This window comes from Gracilinanus agilis, chromosome 4, assembly GCF_016433145.1.
Source record: "Gracilinanus agilis isolate LMUSP501 chromosome 4, AgileGrace, whole genome shotgun sequence".
NCBI classification, from domain to species: domain Eukaryota; kingdom Metazoa; phylum Chordata; class Mammalia; order Didelphimorphia; family Didelphidae; genus Gracilinanus; species Gracilinanus agilis.
In genome coordinates this window covers 417,075,572-417,100,117 of record NC_058133.1, presented here as the reverse complement: position 1 = coordinate 417,100,117, position 24,546 = coordinate 417,075,572, and the positions used below count along the sequence as shown (strand labels likewise).

General features: G+C 35.5%; 1 protein-coding gene across 1 annotated transcript in view; it reads left to right on the top strand.

The window, feature by feature from the left end:
- The window catches only part of IPCEF1 (interaction protein for cytohesin exchange factors 1), an 86,153-nt gene extending 64,740 nt beyond the window's left edge, over window positions 1-21,413 (top strand). Inside the window, exons 7-8 of the mRNA XM_044671735.1 lie at window positions 13,649-13,842; window positions 21,155-21,413. Of these exons, the coding sequence (XP_044527670.1) occupies window positions 13,649-13,842; window positions 21,155-21,358 (398 nt within the window). The 3' untranslated portion in view covers window positions 21,359-21,413. The remainder of the gene's footprint in view (window positions 1-13,648; window positions 13,843-21,154) is intronic.
- The last annotated feature ends 3,133 nt before the right edge of the window (window positions 21,414-24,546 follow it).

Genomic DNA, 24,546 nt, shown 5'->3' with positions numbered 1-24,546 from the left:
TTTGCTAGTATTCTGTTTAAGATTTTTGTATCTATGTTCATTAAGGAGATTGGTCTGTAGTTTTCTTTCTCTGTTTTTGACCTGGTTGGCTTTGGAAACAATACCACATTTGTGACATGAAAGGAATTTGATAGAACTCCTTCTTTGCTTATTATGTCAAATAGTTTGTATAATATTGGGATTGGTTGTTCCCCATTTCAATTTGATTTTGATGCTACTGCTCTAACCTACTAATATCTACCATGCTCTTTACAATTACTCTTTTCAAATACCTTTTGTTCTGATTCTGTTGATAATTTGGCTCAGTTAAGTCTCATATAAACCTCTTTATTGGCTCATTTTGTCCCCAGTTGCTTTTTCATTATTTCAGATTCACAATATATAGTATCTGGAGAACCCATCCGAGATATATAACACTGATGGACTAACTCAATGAGTTGTCCATACCAACAGGCTATTATATGTATGGCCCTATGAATGTTTTATCCATGATTTTTTTTGCATGTAGATGGATAGGCTAATTCTTTTTTAATCATTATGGATTTTATTAAAGTATTTTTATTGTGTTTTTGGGATCAAATTAACCAATAAGATAATTTTTGAATAAAGAGTACTAGGATGCTGTCCATCCATAGGAATCCTTTTTCTACTTGGACTCTGCATGAAACATCTTCCATTTTAATGCAGACACCATAGTTCTACACATTCCCCTCTCTTTTACACCTTGCCTCATGTTACCACTAGGCAGATTGTTGGAAAATGTCAGTTCCTGATTATGTCTTAGACTATTCTTTACTTTTCACCATATGTGTGAGAGATGGTGTACTTTATGAGAAGCTTTAATTAAACTTTTATATTTCAAATCAATTGAGTCTTAACTTATGACTGCAATCTTAGTGTTTTATTAACTGAATGCATTATAGTAGTTTATTGTTGAGGAATAAATATCCTAGGGTTATGGCAAGTTTCTAAAATCCCCACATTTAAAGGAACCACATGTAATCTGAAGAGCACTAGATTTGGAATGGGTAGACGTTGATTTAGATCAAGTTCTTCTCCTTAGTACCTATGTGACCTTTATGAAGTCATTGTTTCTCTTTGTGATTCAGTTTATCTGCAAAGTGAAGGGACTGGACAAGATGTTTTTTTTTTTTGGTAATTAATATTTATTGTTATGTATCTTTAAATAAAATGGGAAAGCATCTGCTATCTCAAACCTATTATTACAGTTTGGTCTAGTGTTGCATAACTTATTCAGTTTTGTCTAACAGGAAACAGCATTTAGATTCAATAGCATATATTTTATGAATGATTGGTAGAAGTTATTGATAGAGGAAGTTTTTGGTGTTTTTTATTCTTATTTGTGGATGTGTGGTTTTGTTTATAGCATCTTTTTTGGGTTTGGTGTAGAAAGAAGGATGTGAGGTTTTGAATTAGTTTCTTTAGACCAATGATGGGCAAACTTTTTAAAGAGGGGGCCAAAGGAAACGAAATGCTCATTTATCAGTCTGTTTCTAAGGCAACTCTTTCGAAGTTTCATTGTATTGTATTCTACTCATTGTATTCATCAGATTAGGAATAATGTCCCATGGCCAGATAGAACATTTCACAGGCCTGCATCTGGCCCATGGGCTGTAGTTTGCCCATCACTGCTTTACACCAAAGGCTATTAAATTCCTGTCAGCAAAAAGTTCCCTAGAAAATATTATTCTTGCTAAAGAATTGACATTACTATTAGTAATATAGAATACTGTCGATGGAAGAAAAATTTTCCATAATTTCCACAAACCAGTTTTTCCATTCAGTTTTCAAAATAACTCTCCTTTTCTATCCATCCTTTCCTCTTTCTGTATATATTATGGTACCTATTAGGATTTAAGAACTGTCCTAAGAATTGGGGGTGAGGAGAAGGAATTAGGGAGTATCAGATACAAAAAAATTTTTTTTTTAAATAGGTTGTTAAGGGGGCAACTGGGTAGCTCAGTGGATTGAGAGCCAGGCCTAGAGATGGGAGGTCCTAGGTTCAAACCTGACCTCAGCCACTTCCCAGCTGTGTGACCCTGAGCAAGTCACTTGACCCCCATTGCCTACCCTTACCACTCTTCTTGCCAATACACAGTTTTGACTCCAAGACGGAAGGTAAGGGTTTTTAAAAAAATGGGTTATTAACAGGCTAAAAAGATAGTTGAAACTAATAAGAATTATACACAGTAGAATCCTAAAGTTAAGGCCCAAAATGTTATAGGCATGATGTTTCAGGCCTTTACTTAAGATTTTTTTTTTATAGATATTCTCTGTATTTGATTCTGGAGGCTAATAGTAGGCCACTAAAACTTATTGAATAGAGGTGTAAATCAACAAATTCAGAATATTACCTGATAGCTGAGGACTAGAATGGAAGAGATAGACAGGAATAATCAGTAGGAAAAATAACTACATCTCTATGGTTTGCAGTAGAGCCAACTGAGAGTTGGTTACTTATTTAAAAGTTTTTGAGTAATATTTTAATGCAGAAATTGCGATTTCTTTCCTTACAGTTTTAGATTCAACCATTCATAAATTCTAGAAATAGCAGCCTTCTTAATAATGTCAAAAATACCACCACCTTCCACAAAAATCCTCCTCTAGAACCTCTTTATTATGTGTGGGGGACCCTGGATTGCAGGTAGGGATACTAACAGAGAATAAATTCTAGTGGTTCCTGCCTCACAGGAAACATTGAAGATGAAATGAAGGCCTGGCCAAAAAAAAAAAAAAAAAAAAAAAGAACAACTTTTACAATCCTGTGATCAGTCTGTCCTTTTTGAGCCAGGTAATGAGAGGTGGTGTCGTCTAATGAGTAGAGCTAGTGTCAGAGTTAGAAGGGCTGAGTTCATGTTCTATCTCTGGTACATGATGGCTGCGTTTGTAACCATGGTAACCTCTTCAAAACTCTAAATTGCAGAGAAGGTAGAATAGAAGGTCTGCATTAGGAGAGAACAAGCACATTGCCAGGAGCTTCTCCTATTGATGAAATCACAGGAATGAAATTTTTTAAAAAAGTATCCAACAGTTCTCAATAACAGCACCTTAAAGCATACAAAACATTTCCTTTATAACAACCCTGTGAGGTAGGGAGTGTGCAAAGTTTTTATAGCCCTATTTTATTGATGAGGAAGCTGAGGCACAGAGAAGTAAAGTGACTTGCACAAGATTACACATATTATTAAGGGATAGAACCAGGATATGGAAGTAGGTCTTTCCTGATGCCATCTTTAGCATTCTTTTCATGTCTCTCCTCAGATAAGCAGCATCTGGCTAGAAATAACAAAGGCCTAATTAGAAATGGGCTGTAAAATGACTTCTGTCCATAAAAGCCATTTGTACTAATCTTTGTTTTTAAATTCTTATAGATACAAGTGACCAGAAGCCCAATAGCTTTTCATGGCCATACTTTCCTTCCTCTTCTCTCATTTCCTTTTCCTCCAATGGCTACAGCTTTGCATACCAAGTAGTAATCTTATTTTCTTTTTCTCGCCAACTCTTTCCAAGTTTCCTTTGTTCTTTAGGGGCTATAATTATCTTCTATGGGACATCATTAAACTTCTACAATCTCAAAAGGGCTTCTTTTGAATTGTGAAGTGAAAAATGGCAGATGAATTCCCTTCCTGTCTCCCAAAGGCAACATTTATATTCAAAGTGGAAAACAAACAGCCCTGTTCCAGTGAGCACAAGGGAAAACTTAGCCAAAAATAAGATAGTGGGGGAGGCAAAGTTAGAGATCATCTCTATACAGTGTTTACCACAGCCAAATGCAGGGCCTGTTAGTATTCCATTGCCTTGTCAGAGGAAGACAATAGCTTGGAGCATGTAGGAGGAAGAGGAATGAGCAGCACCTTCACATGAGTTGATAAACTAACATGAACTTGGCACAGGGTGACTGCCAACTGTATGCTAGAATTGTTATTTTGTCATCATTGCTGATGACATTCAAAGACCATAAAAAACAGTGTATTTTAGCCTTCAACCCTTGACATTTCCTATTATTATCATTACCATTACATTGTATAGTAAGATAGTAGTTGAATTTTATAAAGCTCTCTAGGGTTAGTGCATTGCATAAATTATTTGTTCCTTAAAACGATCCACAAGAAGTTGCCAGTTCAAAAGTATTCTGATCACCATTTTACCAAATAGAAAACAAAGAAAAGTAGAAATCAGAAAGATTTTAAAATCTTCCCTTCCGTGGACCTAAAGCTTAAGATCATAGTCCCACTTGAGGTTAGGAGAATGGACTAGGATCACATTTTCATATTCCTTTCTGTCCTCTGAGTCTGATTTTGATTCTTTTTTTAAAATTTTATTTAATTTATTAAGAAAAATTTTCCATGGTTACATGATTCATGTTCTTTCTCTCTCCTCCTCCCACCAATGTGCAATACCACTGGGTTTTACATGTGTCATTGTTCAAGACCTATTTCCATATTTTTTGATATTTGTAGTAGGGTGCTTGTTTAAGAGTCTACATTCCCAGTCATATCCTCATCAACCCACGTGATCAAGCAGTTATTTTTCTTCTGTGTTTCTACTCCCACAGTTCTTTCTCTGGGTGCGGATGGTGTTCTTTCTCATAAGTCCCTCAGAAATGTCTTGGATCCTCTGGGTCTGAGATACCCCAAAATGGAGATTCCACTTCTTTTGTTACACTTGGGCACAAGTTGGCATTCAATATTTAGAACAGGGGTCAGAATTCTCTTTAACCCTGAGTAATATAAACAGAGCTAAGAATATTGGAGAATGTCTCTAAGATTTAAATTGTGGCCTAGGAAGAAAGGGGTAAATATGTAAGTGAAAATATGCATAATACAAAGAAAAGGAATAAAAGAGAGGAAAAAGCAGAGGACATGGAGAAAAAATAGAAGAGAGTTAAAAAGGAAAGAAAGACCTCTTCTATGGGCTCTATTCTTTCTCTCACCTACATTCTTTTTTTGGAGACTTTATTAGCACACTTGGATTCAATTATTAATCTCTGCTAATGATTCCTCAATCTATATATCCAGCTCTCATTTTTCTCTTGAACTCTGTTTATCAGATATCTCAAATGGGATATCCTCTAGTGAATCTGAAACTCACCATATCTAAACAGAACGCATTATCTTTCCTCCCAAACCCATATATTTTTCAAAATTTCCTATCATGATCAAGGGCACCTTCATTCTTCCAGGCAGCCAGGTTTGAAAGTTCTGGCTCTACTTCAGCTCCATACTCTCATTCAGCTAATATATACAATCAGTTGCCAAATCTTATTATTTTTTTGTTTCTGAACAAATGAAGCAGATTTATTGTGCAGTCGAAATAGTGCCTAACATGAAGTTAGCAAGATGTATTCCATTTGTTTCATGTTTCATAGAATGCCCTCAGCATGTTGTGGGCTCTGCCAGTGGAGATTTTATGGGAGGACATGCCCCCAAACCTTCACTTAACGTCTTTGAACCTCAGTGACATGACAATATGAAGGATTTGGACTCTAAGGTTCCTTTGGCTCTAATGTTATGGTCTTATGGTGTCATGAGTTAGTTACTCAGGACAGGAAAGCATCAGTAGGGAAATTAACCCCACTAGTGAGATAATGGAAGAAGTACAAATAAGTAAATGGTCTGTATTAAAAACAGACATGCATTTTGTATTTGAAATCCCTAATCTATTACAGAAGACTTTTGAGGATGAAGCAATTGAGATTTTCTTCTTTCCTTTGCTTATTTGCTTTCATAGAATCATTTTCCATACTTTCATTTCTCCACCTACAAAATGACAGTCCTTTAACCTGCTTCACAAAGGGCCTATGAAGATGAATGAGAATTTGACTATAAGTATCTTCTATGTCCGTGGAAATCAAAGCAGAATTATTGTCATGTCAAAGAACAAGAATATGGGCTTGATGAGTAAGGGTAGCAGTTGCAATTGAAACACTTGGATTTCAGACAAAATCCATTTATCTGACTTGAGAAAGCTAAGAGCGGTGGAAATAATTAACATGGCTTCTATTTCAAATGGGAGAGAGAGAGGAAGTGATTTCCCTGCCAGTTTTGTTTTCTCAGTCATTTTAAGATGATGAGATACAATGAGATATGTGTTCCTAATTTTATGAAATGGAAAAAAGTAACATAAAAAATTGAAAACTGAAATGATTCAGGAAAATGGTAGGTTCATGGTACAGAAGTGGAAAGAATACCAACTTTAGAGTCAGGGATCTAGGTATAAACCCTAGTTCTGTTATGACTATCAATATGATCTTGGACAAGTCATTGACTCTAGGCCTCAGTTCTTCCATCAATAAAATTAGAATTTGTGACTAGATAGTATCTAGATTTGAGTCTATGATCCTATGTTTTAAAGGAGATATCTAGAAGAAATACATAAAGGCATAACTATTGATGGACTTATCAAGTGTTGTAATCGTATAAGAATCTAGGATTTACAAGCCCCCTGTTTAGGGATTAGGGATTAAGAGATTCCTCTGACACTGCCACCAACCTGTTTTAGGCCCTCATCACCTTATTCTTGGTCTATTTTTAAGGCCTGCTATTTGATCTCCCTGTCTCAAGTCTTGTCCCACTCCATTCCATCTTTCACTCAGCTGTCAGACTCATTTTCTTATAGTATAATTTTGACCCCATGTCCACACCCACCCTGTCTCTATTCTACATTCCATCAAGTCCAGTGGAGCCCTGTTGCCTCTAGGAAACTATAAAATGCTGTTTACTTTTTAAAACCCTTCATTGAGCAGTCTGGAATTATGCTCAAAGACTTATAAAATGTGTATACCTTTTGACTCAGCAATACCACTCTTAGGTTTATTTTCTAAAGTAATGAGGGAAAAAGGAAAAGAACCTAGATGTTCCAAAATACTTAGAGCAGTTCTCTTTGTGTTAGCAAAGAACTAGAAATTGAGGGGATGCCTATCAATTGAGGAGAGGCTAACCAAATTGTGGCATGAATTGTGATGGAATACTACTCCGCCATAAGAAATGATGAACAGGTTAGTTTTAAAAAGTGTGGAAGAACTGCATGAAATTATGAAGAATAAAATGATCAGAACTAAGAAAACATTATATATAGCAACAGAAATATTGTTTGAAGAATGTCTTGTGCTTGTGTACTCCACAGAAAGAACTGAAATAATGAAATAAGCAAATGATGCCTACTCTAGTGGAGAAGAGGGAGGGAGCTACCTTGGAATTTTAATGTAGCAAAGAAACAACAAAATATATTTTTAAAACCCCTCATATAATTTGGGTGATATATTAATTCTTCCCTCTTACTATCTTTCAAAACAAGTTTGTTAAGTAAAATAATCTTTTTAAGCATTTTGCATTGGGACTGTTCAATCAACTAGAAAACACTTCCCTTGAAATATCCACTTACCAAAAAGGCTTATCATAAACTCATGTTTATTTATACATGAAAAAAAGCCCCTCATGAAGCTGGCCCATACCTACCTTTCCAGTATTCTTATTACTCCCTTCCACCCTCTCCCCACCATCATCATACTCTGCATTCCTGACATTGCCTTCTTGTTCCTAACACATGACATTCCATGTCCTGATTCTGGGGATTTTTACTGATTGTCATCTGGATCTGGAACTTTCTCCCTTTTCATCTCTATCTCCTGCTTTCCTTGGCTTCTTCCAAATCTCATTAAAGCATCTCATGCTAGAAACCTTTCCTGGTATTCCTTAATGTTAGTGTCTTCTTTCTGAGATTGCCTTCAATTTACCCTGAACATATCTTGTTTATACATAGTTACTTGCATTGTGTCTCTCCCTTTAAAAGAGGAGACTTAAACAAAAAACTTTCTATGTATCCCCTATATTTAGAACAATGGCTGACACATAACAGGTGCTTAATAAATGCTTGTTTACTAGAAGGAAGGCCCTTTGGTGCAGTGTGTGTCTATATATTTGTACTGTAGACTTTCATGTCCCATGTTACCATGTTACCAGCTTTCTTTATTATGATACTCTTAACTTCCTGGCTGGTGGAGACCTAAACATCTGCCATTGGAAATATTCTGTGTAAAAGTATAAAAAGTAAAACTATATATATATATATGTACATATATATATATATACACAATTAAAATTCCAAATATAAAATGTTATATTAAACCACAGTGGCTAGCACATAGTAAGAGGTGGACTCTGCCTTTACTTATAACACTGGTTTGTCACCTGTGTTTATAGTATATTTTTGACACCATGATATGAAAAACCAAAAGTTTTTTTTTTAATTTTAGACAGCTACATAGCACATTGAAGTTTACCAAGAGATTCCCATTTTATTCTTAGAGAAATATGTGACTGAGAAAGAAGATGATTGGGTCATGTAGCTAGAGGGAGGGTAATTTACAGACTGTTTGATGAGCTCCATTAGTGTACACACATTGTTAAGACATATAGAAGAAAGCTCTTAGGAGATTGGGAGAGAGACAGTATGGAATAGAGGAGAGAGATCTGACTTCTGGGTCAAGACCTGACCTTGAGTTTTACCTCTTTTTTATATTATCTGTGAGATCCTACTTAAGTAACTGATTCTTTTAGTGCCCCCAGGTATTCCAACTAATGGATCTGGATTGATGGAGGGAAATTTCTCATCACAATTCCTATTATCAGTGAATTCACAGATGTCAACTTCCTCCTCCTAACCACCCCCAACCAAATCCTCACATTAATACTATGTGGCACTAATAAAACCCTCATCTATCAGATGAAAAAAACAAGGCTTCAAGGATAGAAATTTCTTGCCCAAGATCCCATTGTTAATAGGTGGCAAGGCAATGATATGAATCCATATCATCTTTGGCTTTGTGTTTAGTGTTCTTTATACTATTCAATGTAGAGTTTTGTCGTTGTGTTTCTACACAAATATTCCAATAAGATTATATTGTCTTCATAGTTTGCGGGTGGCACTGTTGTTTTTCAGTCATTTTTCAGTTATGTTTGATTCTTTGTGACCCCCATTTTGGGTTTCCTTGACAAAGATACTAGAGTGATTTGCCATTTTATTCTCCAGATCATTTTTGCAGATGGGGAAACTGAGACAAACAGGGTTAAATGACTTGCCTGGGGTCAGTGTCTAAGGACAGATTCAAAGGAAAATGTATCTTCCTGATTGTACTGCACCACCTGCTTGTTCATGGATGCCACTTGTCTCTGGTTGTTGTTCTTTCTGGTTTTAAGTTTCTTTTGATGAAATCCAAGTTGGAAATCACCAAGGGTAAAGTAATAGGTGCTTTTTTTGGTGACTTTGCCTCATTTGTTGCTTCCCTGCTCCCTGATATATGTTAACTAAATTATGACACCTCCTGATAAAGAGGTAATAGATTCAGGGCAAAGATTGGGACGCATATTTTTTGAACATAATTAATGTGGGAATATGCTTTGTTTGGTTATGAATGTTGTGTGTTTTGTTTTTCTTTTCTACTTTTCAAGTAGGGTGATGAGAGGGAGAGAAAAGAGATTAAACCATTAATTAAAATTTTAACATTTCAAAAGTTGAATAAATTTACTTCTTAAAGTTACTTTCCATTTTATTTGAGTAGGTCCTGGTCTTCCAAAATCTATATTAATATTTTAGAAAATTCCAAGTCATGAATGCTTATTCCTTTGAAAATACTAAATAATGTCATTTGGAATTTGATAACCTTTCTATAATTCTAATAGTTTAATATCCGTATGGCCCCTGCCCATTTCTGGAAATATACAATAAATTGGATATGCTCTATTGATACAGAATTCTTAGAAGCTCTGATTTTGCAAAACTGAGTTGGGAGATCTAAACATAAAAAAACCCCTGAATTCCCCATGATTTCAAAATGGGTGAAGAGAGTGATAAGGGAAGACACATGGTTTTATTAATATAAATTTATTATTTTGGGAAATGGAAATCAAAAAAGTTATAAACAGTTATTTTCACTGCTTTGGACCAACTCTAAGAGTTCTTGTCCAGTATTTCTCTGCGGAATGTAACATGAGACTTTTGCCTCTATCAAGTTGTTTCATGTTGTGCATTTTGTTTTTCTTTTCTACTTTTCAAGTAGGGTGATGAGAGGGAGAGAAAAAATTTAATTTTGACACAATAATTTATAAAAATAAATTCATAATAAAGCTTTTGTAATTAAAAATGAATAAAAAACTGTTGTTATTTCCCAAAACTTGATACAGGATAGACATCTTTAATTCTATCATGAGCCAAGAACAGTTTCTTTTTCTGCTATGCTTAGTAGTAGAGACTTATTGGATAAAAGGGTTTCTAGATTAATAGAATATATAGAAATGGAGTGCAATGAGGTCAGCAAAACATTTGACTAAATTCGTTAGGGTGAATTTGTGAAATATATGTGGACTGGATAATTCAATTCAGTGAATTCAGAAGTTGTTGAAGAGTATAGAAACTGTACAACAGAGGACCAGCATCAACCAAGAAAGTGGTCAGAAATAGAGTAACCCAGGTCAGATCCATTGCTTAGTGAGTATGATCTGGAAAAAGATCCAGTAACAAAGAGAGGTCAGATATGTATAAGAAAAATCAGGGGAGAGCACTGACACAAATGAAATGCTTCCATCTCATTCTGTTTGGTCATTTTAGCAGTGATGTGAATAAAGGCATAGATGTATGTTCAGTAGGTTTAGATAGAGCAGGAGGGATAACTAATGTATTAAATGTTCAGCTTGGATAGCTAATGCAATGATGATCTTGGATCCAAAGATGATGGTGGACTAGAAGATTAATACTTGAAGCTATTAAGAGGAAATATAATAAGAACAAATAAAAATTATATATTTGGATTGTAAAAGGAATCAATTGCAAATGATTGGCAAGATGTGCTTGTGAGCAGTTCATGATCTCATGTTCAATGTAAATATGCTCAGTCAATTCCAAAAGCTAATATAATCTTAAACTTTATTAGTAGTTACATTGCCCAGAATAAAGCATTGTACTTGGCAACTGAGTGGAAAAAGGATTGGAGTGGGAAGAAACGTGAGGCAGGGAGACCAATTATAAGTCTATTATAATAGAGAAAGGCGAGTACAACCTGAAATGGAGTATTGCTTGTATGAATGGTCAGAGGGATATGTATACGAGAGATATTGTGAAAAGGATAAGATTTGGCAACGAATTTGATAAATGGGATGAGTGCAAATAAGAGTTTACTGGATGACAATGAGGTTGAGTCTGGTTGGCTGGATGATCATACTCTTGCTAGTAAAAGAAAAGTTGCAAAGAGGGGGTGGTTTTGCAGGAAAAATAATGAGTTGTTTGAACTTGTTGAATTTGAGATGCCTATGGGAATCTAGTTCAAAATAGTTGGTGATATGGTCCTGAATCTCAGGACAGAGAGCAGACCTTGATTTATAAGGAGTTCTGGGAACCATCTAAATAGAGATGACAACATAGACATGATTGTCATCATAGTTTAATGTAATGGTGATGATTCCAAAAAGGAAATGATGAGATTATCAAGTGATAAATGTCTTAGGGAGCAGCTAGGTGGATAGAACATTGTAAATAAAACACTGGGCCTGGAATTAGAAAAACCTCACTTCAGATCCCACCTCAGACACTATCTGTGTGACTTCGGACAGGTCTGCCTCAGTTTCCTCAACTGTAAAATAGGACTGTAATATTGCCTACTTCTTACGTTTTTTGTGAGGATCAACTGAGGTTAGACTTGTAAAGCGTATAGAAAGGTGTCTAACACATATGAGATGCTTAATAAATGCTTGTCTGCCAAAATATCTCCTTTCCCACTAGAATATCTGAAAACCCTAGTGCTGGGCCCAGAGTTCTAGGCCTTGCTGTCTAGGATATAGCTATCCAAAAGTGAAATGGAATGACCTCAAGCAAAGGCCAGATGACTAGTTGCCATGCAAATTGCAGAGAGGATATCTGTTTAGCTACATACTGTATCATGCAGCTTCTGATTTTCTTTCCAGCTTAGAAAGGCTGTGATTGTAACACTTAAATTCTTAGCCTAACTCCAACGTGGTTGCCGTGACTTACTACTTCTGCCTCGCTGATCTCATCCATTGTGATGACAGTCACAGAAAAACTCCCTCATGTTGCATGTGCATGGCTGAGCCAGGAAGACTAATTGTGCCCACATGTGCCTTTGAATGTAGTTTTATTGTCATTGTTCTTAAAAAACTGTTAAGAAAGAGAACAAAAATGTCAGGGCCAGTCAGTGCTCTTAACAATTAAGCTTCATCTAGAGAATTAAGGGCCATTGTAATGCTGAACAGTATCTATTTTCTCTTTTTAAAAGGAAATGATGTGAACACTTGCTATTAATCTTCTTAAGGAAAGCATTTTTCTTGAAAAATTTTTGTTTTGGAATAAAAATTCATAGAATTAAAGGCCTGGAAGAAGAGCTAGCCTTAACAAAGTTTATAAATAGGGAAATTACCTCTCTCTCTAGTGCCTTCAGACTTCTCTTTTTCTTCCCCTTGATGAAGCCTCCTCCCATTTCTCTGTGGGGGCACTGTGTCCTCATCCTCTGCCCACCCTGAAGCCTGCTATTATAAAAGGATATGACACATTTATACAGAGGTAGCACTGTTCACAAATATTTGCACTTTACTGGCAATTAGTATCATAAGTTAAGGAAGTTATGTGGTGAAATGTAAGGCATTATTAGGCAAGGCAGATATTTTGAGGATAGCCCTGAAAATCTTAACATGTTTGGTGGCTTCATGATTTGTGAGGCCAGCTCCCATCGGAAGGGACCTTACAAGATCATCTCAAGATGATGAGAATCAGTCAGAAAATATATATGGTATGTCTACTGTGTACCCAGCACTTTTTCCTATTTTTATGAGCCCCCCTAAAGAAAGTTATTGTACAACCTCTATTTCTAAGAGATTTTAATGCACAGCAATTTTGTTCATTCTTTTTTCACTACTTTAAAAGGCTTGCTATTTTGTCAGTGTGACTGATTGATTAATCCTAGACAGTTAGGTAGATAGAATTGGATAGAGTGCTGGGCATGCAGTTAGGAAGAACTGAGTTCAAATCTGGATTTAGACACTTAATATCCGTGCATGACTCCAGGCAATCAATTAACCTGTTTGTCTCACTTTTCCCAGCTATAAAATGAGGATAATAATAGCACCTACCTTAAAAGTGAGGATCAAATGGGACATTATTTGTAAAGAACTTAGCAAAGTGCCTGGCATGTTCAAGATGCTTTATAAATGATTCTCTCTCCTCCTTCCCCTTTATTATGGTAATTCATTGAAGGAATTGGTGTTTAGCTTGGAGAAAAGAAGACTTAAGAGGGATATGATAGCTATCTTCAAGTATTCAAAAGGCTGTCATGATGAGGAAGGATTGATTTTTTTCCCCCTGCATAGCCTTAGAGGTTAGAACCAAGAGAAAGGGGTGAAAGTTGCAGAGTTCAATTTAGGTTTAACATCAGGAAAAGCTTCTTAACAACTTCTAGGTGAAATGGGCTCTCGAGGTGATTGGTTCTTCCACCTTGGAAGTCTTCAAGGAGAGACTAGACAAGCACCTTTTGGGTTTGTTATAGTGGTGAATGATATGATCTCTGACATGTCTCTTCCCACTTTCCAAATGAGTGATTCTGTGTGATTATTATTTTTCTTTATAGAACAGACAAAAGGTCTTGAAGATGATGAAATGGAAAAGCTTTACAAATCTCTAGAACAAGCTAGTTTATCTCCTATTGGGGATAGGCGACCTTCAACCAAAAAGGAGTTGAGGAAGTCTTTTGTTAAGCGGAGCAAAAATCCATCCATCAATGAGAAACTCCACAAAATCCGGACGTTGAATAGCACATTAAAGGTAAAGTTCCTGATATTAAGATAAGCTGACAGGGTGGTTAGCTCTGGGGGGAAGTCCTTCTAATGGTATGGGGAGTTGAAACTTAAAGTCCTCATAGGATTATCTAATCCTGAGTGTTTTGTAAGTTCTTGTACGTGAGATAGCTAATTGATGCAGTGAATAGAGAACTGGGTCTGGAATCAGAAAGACCAGAGTTTGAATCCAGCCTCAGATACTTACTATATCTGTGATTCTCGGAAATATATTTAACTCTTTGAACCTCCATTTCCTTATCTATAAAATGGGGATAATAATAGCACCTGCAGGGTTGTTTAAAAGGCCACATGTAAAAGGTCACATGTAAAATATATTTGCAAACATGAAAGACATATGAATGCTATATAAAACATATATGTATAAGTTATACATAGATTATATATGTACAAATTATGTATGTTACATATATATTGCATATATATATACAATATAAATGTAATATTTATATTGTAGGTAGAAAAGTATTCCCTTTTCAATAGTCCTTGCTTTATATAGTCATTTTGATAGAAAAATCCTAATCTCTTTCATTAGTCCCTCACATTCACTTGTTGTAATAAGCATTTTTTTGGTTCAGTAATATCCAATTCTTCTTGACTTTGTGGACCATACTGTCCATAAAGTTTTCTTGGCAAAGATTATGGAGTAGTTTGCCATTTACTTCTCCAATGGATTAAGGAAGATAGAAGTTAAGTGACTTGCTCAGGGTGTCATACAACTAGTAAGTGTCTGAGGCCAGATTTAAACTTCCTGACTCCAGGCCCTGTGCTATATGCATTGAGCCATCTAGCTACCTCCTTTCTAGTAATATAAAGAATAACATTAGATTTGTAAATAAATTGACTGGCAGCATGGTGTAATGGACAGAGAAATGTCCCTGATACATATTGACTGGGTCCCCCTTAGCAAATCACTTAACTTCCCTAGGACCCAGGCAACTGTCTCAAATTCTAAGTTGTAGAGAAGATTCTGATTTCTATTGCTACGGGAAGTTCCTCTGTGGGTTCTTTATGCCTATGATATCACAGGTTTAATCCAAAAAAAAGCAAAACCAAACAAAAATGAATGGGATAGAGTCTATGGGAGATTGACTGTTCAACCAAAGGATGCCATGTTGATTATTTCACATGTCAGTAGGGGGGGGAAAAAACCTAAGGAAAGTGACTGAACCTGTATATCTGCTATGTTCTGGCCATAGTTACCAAATTGGTGCCTTTTCTGTTAAGGGATTTGCAAACTAAGTGACTTCCAATTGAAGTTGCTTAAAACTGGGGATCTGAATGAAAGCCGGTTGTGAAACGTCGTGTACTTGTGTGATCATGTAGAAGCAGATGTTTTCATGATATGCTAACAATGTACAGGATGTACTGAAGTTATTTTGGGCTCTTCTGTAACTAAAATGGTTCTTAATAGCAATGACATCCTGCTTCTAACATCAGCATAATACCATGGACAGGAGTCTTGGAAAACACTCCCTGGAGTGAAAGAAAACATTTCGATTCTGGAAAGCTTTGATAGATCAGCTTGTTTATTTCTATTTTTCAACCTGTTTTAGCATCATGCATCATGAGTGGGCTACCAGGAAATATTACAGCAGTAGGATGACATGAAACAGCGGAGTGAGGGGCTCAATGGATTTTAAACAGCCTTTCCATGTTAATCAACAAAAGATTAAATCATCTCCCAACATTTATTTGGAATCTTTTCCCTTTGTAGTGAGAGTAGGAAAGAAGGTAGCTTTGAGGTGGGGTGGGGTATTGTAAAGATTAAGGGCTTGATATTCATTTTCTCTAAAATGAGAGAATGGTTCACCCCTTGCTAAACTATGCCCTAGGTTACTCTTACCTTTTTGCTTTCTTTACTCTTGTTGACATGTAAGAAGTGACACAACACTACTGACTGAGTGTACTGTAAATTTATGTTCTCCAGCCTCAACTGGGTACCCACAGCCTCAAATGAGTGCTCATGGAAGCAGGAGAATTTTTTATTCCTACTTAATTGATTCCCTATCTCACTTTCCAAAGAAGCTATTCTAAACCTTCTTTTTATCTCCAAAACTTCTACCCCTTTTCCTTGTTTTCTCTCTCATATAAAGCTCTCATCTCTTATTTTATTGAGACAATTGAGGCCATTTACCATTTCTCTTCTTGTTGCCTAAACTCATTTGACTTCATACCCCATTTCTTCTCCTTTATTCCATCTTCAGTAATTAAGTGGCACAACTTAAGTACTTGCAATTGAAGTTGCTTAAAGCTGGGGATCTGAAGTAAAGCAGGATAGTGAAAGTGTACTTGTGTGATCATGAAGAAGCAGATGTTTTCATGATATGCTAACAATGCATAGGATGCAATGAAGTTAATTATTATTAATTAAAATAAATAAAATTAATATTAAGTGGCACTTTTCCCCAAGGTCAACACTTTGACATGTGTCCTAGATTTCATCTCCTTTAGTCTTCACTAGCATATTCCACAACCCAAAACATATCCTTCCTCAATATTCAATATTTTCTTATCTCCTAGTTCCTTCCTTACTGCTATTAAATATTCCTGGGACTCTCCCATCCTTAAAAAACAAACAAAAAACCCATCATTAGCTCTTATCCATCTCCTCAAGTTATTATTCTATATATATTTCCTTCTGTTATCTGCAACTGCAAGAAAACAACTGTCTGTATTCATTAATTCTGCTTCCTTTTCTTTTATTCTCTCCTCATTCCTTTGTAATTTGGCTTCTGAACTTTTGGCTCAACTGAAGTTGTTCTGTCCAAAGTTAACAAATAATTTCTTAGTTGCCAAATCTAATAGCCTTTTCTCAATTCTCATTCCTTCTGACCTGTCTGTTGCATTTGACACTTTCCTACTGGATATTGTCTTCTGTATGGGCTTTCATGGCATTTTTTCTTTTCCTCCTCCTACTTGTGTCATCACTTCTTTGCTCACTTATTATCCATGTTATGCCTTTCCGTCACTTTGAATATTAGCCATGGTGACTTCATCAGCTTTCATGGGTTGGGTTATCATTTCTCTGCAGGTGATTCTCAGATCTATATATTCCACCACAACTCCCCTATATCACTAACGGCCTATTGGCCATTTCATACTGGATGTCCCAGAGCAAACTCAACATGTCCAAAACAGAACTGTTAAATCTTTTCTTAAAACCCATCTTTCTTCTGAACTTATCAATTTTTGTTGAGGCCATAACTCCCAATCTCCCAGAAATGACTACTTGAGTATTATTTTGATCTCCTCAATCACCTTCATCCCACGTGACTAATCAGTTGACAAATTTTGGTGTTTTTATCTCTGCAATTTCTCTTGGTATATCTTCTTTTTTTCATTCATTTATCTACCATCTATTGCTGTTCTGCTAAAACCAATATGGATGACATACATTTAAATTTAATCTGGATTATCAAACACTTTCTTAAGATTAGAATCAGTAAAATAACAAATCAAACCATAATTTATAGTTTTTACCAGTTTGTAAAATGTAACCTCTTACACTGAAAATTTAACAGTAATGAGCTTATATTAGTAGACTCCAGCAAACCCTTGCCACCGCCATAATTCAAGTTCTTATTATTTCTCATCTAGATTATTGTAATGGCTTTTGAACTTTACCCTGGCTGAAATTTTCCCTCAACTTTATTCTATAAATGCCAAAGTAATTTTCCTTACATACAGATCTGTTCCTGTCACTTCCTTACTCATTCAGCTCTAGTGCTTTCCTATTGCATTAGGTCTAAGTGCGTATTTTTCTGGTTTTTAAAACCCTTCACAATCTGACTCCAACCTATGTTTGCTGCCTCATTATTCAATTTTCCTCCTTCTAATCTTTCTGATTCAGCCAAATTAGCTTTATCTCTGTTCTTTATACATGGTACTCTCACTTGTTTCCTTATCTATATGCTATCCATCTTCCATGCCTAAAATATGCTCTCTTCTCTGCTTCATGGAAACTTTTCCTTCCTTCAGAACTGTTTCTGGAGTGTGACAATATGGTCATTGTCTCCTCTATTGAGATTATCTCCTGTAGATTACTATCTTCTTTAGTCCTCTAAAGGTCCAATCCTGGTAATCAGAAGACTAGGTTGAAAAAGACATTCAAATTATTTAGCAATCCATACTCTATTATTGCCTCTGCTTCCACTCCCTCCCATTCTGTAATGAGTCTTTTCTTTTGACTCAGTGCATCCATCCCCCATTCTACAAGAGTATATGTGAGGCTATTTCCAAAGCTGCCACAGGCAATAAAGGAAAGAAGAATGTATGTAGCTGGGTTTGCTTGAGTACAACTGGATAGATGCTAGCCCTCTTATTCTTATTCATTAGGCAAGAGGGCTTATGGAAGTTTTGAAACTGACTACACAAAACTAAAAGCATAATGGATTACAAAGACTTATAGCACAAGATAGACTTTAGTTTTCATTGCTTTATATCAGTGAAGAAGGAATTCCTCTTCTACTACCTCTTTGTGGTGGCAGGTGACTTAGTTCTCTTAGGCAATGCCGATAGTGTACATTTCCACTGAGCTAGAAAGGCTTCTGTGATAGAATATAGAACTCTCCATAGCAGATTTCCTCTGCAGTGGGAAGAGGAGGTTCAGATTGCCACTGTAAGTATGGGCTTATCACCAGAAGTATAACATTATTCGAAAATACATTTTTTGGCATAATAATCCACTAAGTAATGCAGAAAGACTCTATGAAGTAGATAATTGTTATAGTCTTCAGAATTTGCAATTTGGGTGTGGACAAGGCAAACACAGCAAAGGGTTTCTTGAAGAAACAAAGAGAATGCTTAAAGCAATAGTTCATTATTACCTATCAGCACATTCCAGAAATAAAAACAAATCCCTGTGTTGAATACAAACTGGAAAATAAGCTCTTAAAGTAAGTTCTTCCAGGAAGTTGGAAGAACTTAAATATATTTCTGTGAGATGCCAAATATAAATCCTCAGGCATTCTTAGAGATCAATTCCATGTTTGCTAAATTTTGATGAAGGCTTATTTAGTTTTAAACTCACCAATTAGTCAATGGAATCATTGCAGGACTTATTGAAACCCTCACTAGCAGCATGACCACCCATTTATTTATTTAAAGATTAAATCAATATTTATCAGGAAATAAAGGATTCTTGACAGTATTCAATAGTAGAAAAACTTAGATCTTAAGTCCAGTTAGAGATTGAATATATGTCCTCCAAAAGAAAAATCAAACATTTCTTCTCCTTACCTCTGAACACATTACTAAAGTTCCTGTTTGCAAGAAAATCAGACACAACATTCAGAGTAGTGATAAAAAAAATTGCAACACATTTATTCAACCATCTTGAGCTTAATATTATATATTCACACAGTCATTCCATAAATACTATCAACCATTAAAGGAGGGGAGCCCCCAAATACTATTTTCAGTCACTTCTTTAATTCTTACCCCTTTCCCTTTCTGCTTATAAAAGAGGAAACCCAGAAATGAGACAAATGTGGTAGAACTTGTTTAAGGAAATACGAGGGTGAGTTTTGAACTCAACAGAAAAGAATTCAGTCCCTTTCCCCAATTCAGTAGTTGTATTTAGGGTTGAGTTGAATTCTTTAAAAAATAAAAGCAATGTTTTTTTTGAAAATTTCATTGCAATTGCTAGATATTTGAAGAATAAATAAAGCATTAAATTCACTAAGCAATAGAAATGTATAAGTGCTTGACAGTGCCTGGCACATAGTAGGCATTTAATATATTTTATTGATTTATTGGTATCATAGTGAGACTAGAATGCACTGTTAATGTTAATGGAAGGAAAGTTCTTTTAAGTTTAAAATCTAGATCCCAGAAACACAATTTGGTTTAATTCAGTGAACATTTATTGGGGAATATTGTGGTACAATGGTCTTTCCATTTCTGAATCTTAGGTTTAAGCCGTGAGTTAAGTTGTACTGCATCCTACTCATATGAATTTAGGCTAGTTATGTAATTAGTCAATCAGTTAACCAATATAAAATTATTAAGGAATTAATCAGGCACTGCATTCTGAGCTGTGGATAAAAAGGCAGTGAGGAATCTAACCCTGATGTTAAAGATTTCCCAGTCTTATGTGGGAGACAACATACATATAAATAGGCAAATAAAAAACATGTACAAAGTTTATAATATTGGGGATAGGGAGGGCAGTCACCTTTGGGACCCAATTTCCTAATCTGTAAATAAGGGAAGTAGATATAATAATCTCTAAGATTCCTTCTCTTTACAGATCCTCCACTACTATTGTTCCCAGATCCCTAGAGAAGACATAAAGATTAAATGAAAGAATCTGCAGACTAGAACATGGGAAATGACCAAGACAACCCCCCAACCCAACATTTTTCTTCCTTTTTTTTAAACCCTTACTTTTCCTTCTTAGAATCAATACTGTGTATTGGTTTCAAGGCAGAAGAGTGTCAAGGGCTAGACAAGTCTATTCTTTACAAGTAAATACTCTATCTCCTTTCTCCATGAGTTTGCCTTGGCTATCCCTCCTCATATTTGTCTTTAATTTCCCTGACTCCCTTTAAGACTTAGTTCAAATTCTACTTTCTGAATGAGGCCTTTCCCAGGTTCCCAGATGTTAATGCCTTGAACTCTGAGATGAATTTCCAGCTACTCTGTATATATATATATATATATATATATATATATATATATATATATATATATATATATATATATATGTATATATCTTAAAACAAACAAACAAATAAACAACTCTTACCTTTTCTCTTAGATTCAATAAATATTATCAGTTCCAAGGCAGAATAAGAGTGGTAAGGGCTGGGTAATTGGAGTTGAGAGATGCCTAAGGTCACACAGCTAGAAAGTGTATGAGGTGAGATTTGAACCCAGGATCTCCCATCTTGAAGCTTAGTTCGCTATCCACTGAGCCACCTACTTGCCCCTACTCTGTATATATTTTTTATATATATTCAGTTTTCTTCATGTTTCCTCCCCAATTAGAATGTGAGTTCTTCGAGGGCAGGGACTATTTTTGCCTTTTCACTTTATCCTTAGCACTTAGCACTAGCACAGTATTTGGCACAAAGTAAGTGCTTAATCAATGCTAGTTGACTGACTGAAAAGAGTAATATTATTTTTCAAAGGACTAATATTGACTCTTTGGATCACATGGAGATATTTTAATTTCCATTTTTAATTGTTTTTAATTTTTAATATTGTATTCTAATATATTATATATATAATTATGTTATTCATATTACATTTTTAATTGTTTTCTCTTTTGCCAGTGTAAAGAACATGATTTAGCGATGATTAACCAGTTGCTGGAGGATCCAAAGTTGACGGCAAAGAAGTATAGAGAATGGAAGAGCACAAACAGCTTATTGGTTCAGGAGATCTATCAGCAGCAGAGTGCAAAGATTGCCACTGAAGGGCTTTATCTGGAACCAGAGGGACAGCTTTCCTTTACTCGTGTGGAAAGTTCTATTTGACATCAAGCCAGAACTCTCTCCCTACCTTATTTTATCCCAAGCAACCCTTTAAGCTGCTACAAAGTCTTACATTTTTTCCTTAAAAGGATACCTAAAAACTACTCCCCAGAGCCTCAGATCTGGCCTGATAAGGTGACTTCAGTGGAAACAAATTAGCTAATGCATGAAATCCCTAGTTCAAATGACAGTATATCCATTTGATGAGTCAAACAGTTTAATTCAGGTATATACATATTGAGGACTTGTTATATATGAGGTGCTATAAGAGGTAAGAAGTGTGGAATAGAGAAGGGATTCACTCAGAAGTGATTTTCATAGTTTCATGATTCAATCCCTTGGTAACACAGAGGAAGAAAATGTAAACAAAAAAATTAATTACACATGATCTATATCTGGCTGGGTCGCCATCTTCCCTATGTCACTTATAGATGGGAGGAATACAATATAAATGCTTTTGTTGTTGCTGTTGTTTAATTCAGAATCTTGTCTTTGGGGATGCAGATTGCCAATCTCATTTCAACATCCACTTAAAGAGAATACATTGGCATTTAAAAAAAAAGAGAGAAAGACTCAGAAGAGAGCTATCCATTGGAGAAATGTTCTATCATTTGTGGACTCAAAGGACTACTTGACATTTTTGAATTTCACACTGGTTGGGGGAATCCTACAGCACGTGGAGAGATGTTGCTTGTGTGACTTGGGGACATCTGTTTTCTGACTTTTTTCATCAACTACAGGACTTACCCATGCATTGAGAAAGCTGTGTCTGCTCTCTGTAGAACTGACTGTGGTTCAACCACAGGATTTGTATTTGTGTCCAAGTGCCCTGGGTTCCCACAGAGAGAGGATATTTTTGGCACCTGAAGTTTTTCAATTTCTTTATTCAAAGGAATGAAAAGAAATTTGAGCTAATTCATAGTTGCTTTTATTTTTGTAAGGTTATCTGTCACTTTATGACCTATGTGAATATATAGCTATGTACATAGAAATATGTATATGTTTGTTATTTAAGTCTATTTATAGAAGTCTAGATTACCAGTGTTAATAAGATCATGCTATTTTTCCCTCATTGAATAGCTTACATGTTCTAAGTAGACTTGTTTTTAATTTGAGAAAAAAAGTGGGGATTACAGTGAGTTGTTTTCAATCATTCTATTGCACCAACTGTGAAGTCTGAGGTATTTTCAGGAAATCTGTAGGATATATATGGGAACATGCTAAATATATTGTTTGGTTCCTCCTTCCTTCATTATAGCATCATAGTAAAATGGAAAGCACACTGTAGTGGGAATCGAGATCTGGATTCAGGATATGGCTCTGACATTTTTTAGGCTTAGGATTTTGGCCAAATTACTTGTTTTTACTTAGCCTCAGCCCATCTATAGAATGGAGCCAGGAATTAGTGGACTAGATAATCTCTTAAGTCCCTTCTAGTTTCAATATTCTTTGATTATCTTTCCCCATTTATACCTGTAGTGGCATTCATAGAATCATTGAACTTTATGATTAGAAGGGACCTCAGAGAAGCCCTAGTCCAAACCCATATCTGAACAAGTATTCTTGTATAATATGGCCAATAAGTTCTTCTAGTCATCAGGAAATTTTCTTTTTCACCAGGCTGTCCATCTCTTTTTAATTTCCATTTATTTCTCCTGGTTTTGACTTCAGGGACCAAATAGAAAAATTCTTAATACCTCATCCATTTGACAGCCCTTCACATATTTGAAGAGAGCTGTCTAGTACTGTAAAAGAAATCAAAATTTAGTTTACAATTATTTAAATTGGGAAATTTTGGCCAGAGAGTTCTTAGAGTTCATTATATTTTCATATAACTTTGTCATTCAAAAAAAAAAAAAGGAAACCTGAAATTTTCTTCATTTTAAGGAACCTCTTACTTCAGTCAGGCTCTCTCTCATTGCAATGATTATGACTATGTATTTGTATATATAATTAAACTATGAATATATATCATACATAATTCTACTTTTTTACAATTATATATGATTATATATATAGGCAATTATATATTTTTAAGTATATAAAAACAAAGTTGAATGCCAAATAGATAAAAACATTCTGGAAGAGCATTCTGATTAGATATGTTAGGAATTCTAGTACTCCTTTTTAAAGATGAACTTGAATTATTTGAGGAACAAGATGAAGAAAGAAGCTACTTCACTTAGAAATTATCATGAGCACTTCTCACCAGGAGAATAACCATAGCTCACTTTGGTCTTATATCAAGCAAACACTGAAATGGCATATTCTATTTCATACCCTAAACATTTAGTTTAACAATAAACTGTAAGGAAGCCCCTAAACTGCACCTATTAGTTAAGCACAGATATTCAATTAATTAAAATCAGCTCCAAGTTCTAGGGGTTTAATACTATCTGCTCTAAGGATGAAGCAATCTTAAGAAAAACACTTCTGAAAAGAAGTTATGGAAATAGAAATGATACCAGGATGAGAAATGCTTATTCTGTAATGTAGATAAATTTCCACGTCTCTGTGTGACCTCTTTACAAGTGCTATGAGGCTATCCCATTGACCTTGTGGTGTAAAACCTTATGCCACCATAGAAACTGAAGAGAAGAAAAGGGTCATTAGTTTATTCAGTCAGACCTTTCAAAGAAGTCATCTGTGACCCAGTTTTATAAAGAATTTTGGTATTCTCCATTGGGGTCAAGATGGTCATATCAGTATCCCACCTCCAAATTGAAGTCCCACATATTAAACCTGCTCTTGTCTCTAAGTAGACTGGGGTGGTGGTGATTAGGAAAAGATGTGGATCTGGACCCAAGCAGTCAACTCAGTGCCATTAGTTATAATTCTTAGTAGTACTACCAATGGACATCAGTTCTTTACTAATGTTTAGAAGCTTCTGTTGTAAAATGGAGTTGTTCCATAGCCATTACTCTTTACACTGATATGTTCCAGTGGAAACTTTAGTTTATGCATCTGATAATTTAAAAAGTAGTCATCAAATAATGACTAATGGATAACCCAGGTACTCCCACTCATAACTTCTGATATTGGAGGGATGAAAGGAAGATCCTCGGCACAGAAGTTGGATCTCCTGCAGTGCCTTTAGGGGAGGACATAGATAAGGATACCTATAGGGTGGTTGGGCATAAATTGAAGAGAATGCCTGAATTAGTAAAATTACAGATGCATTGGAGTTGGAT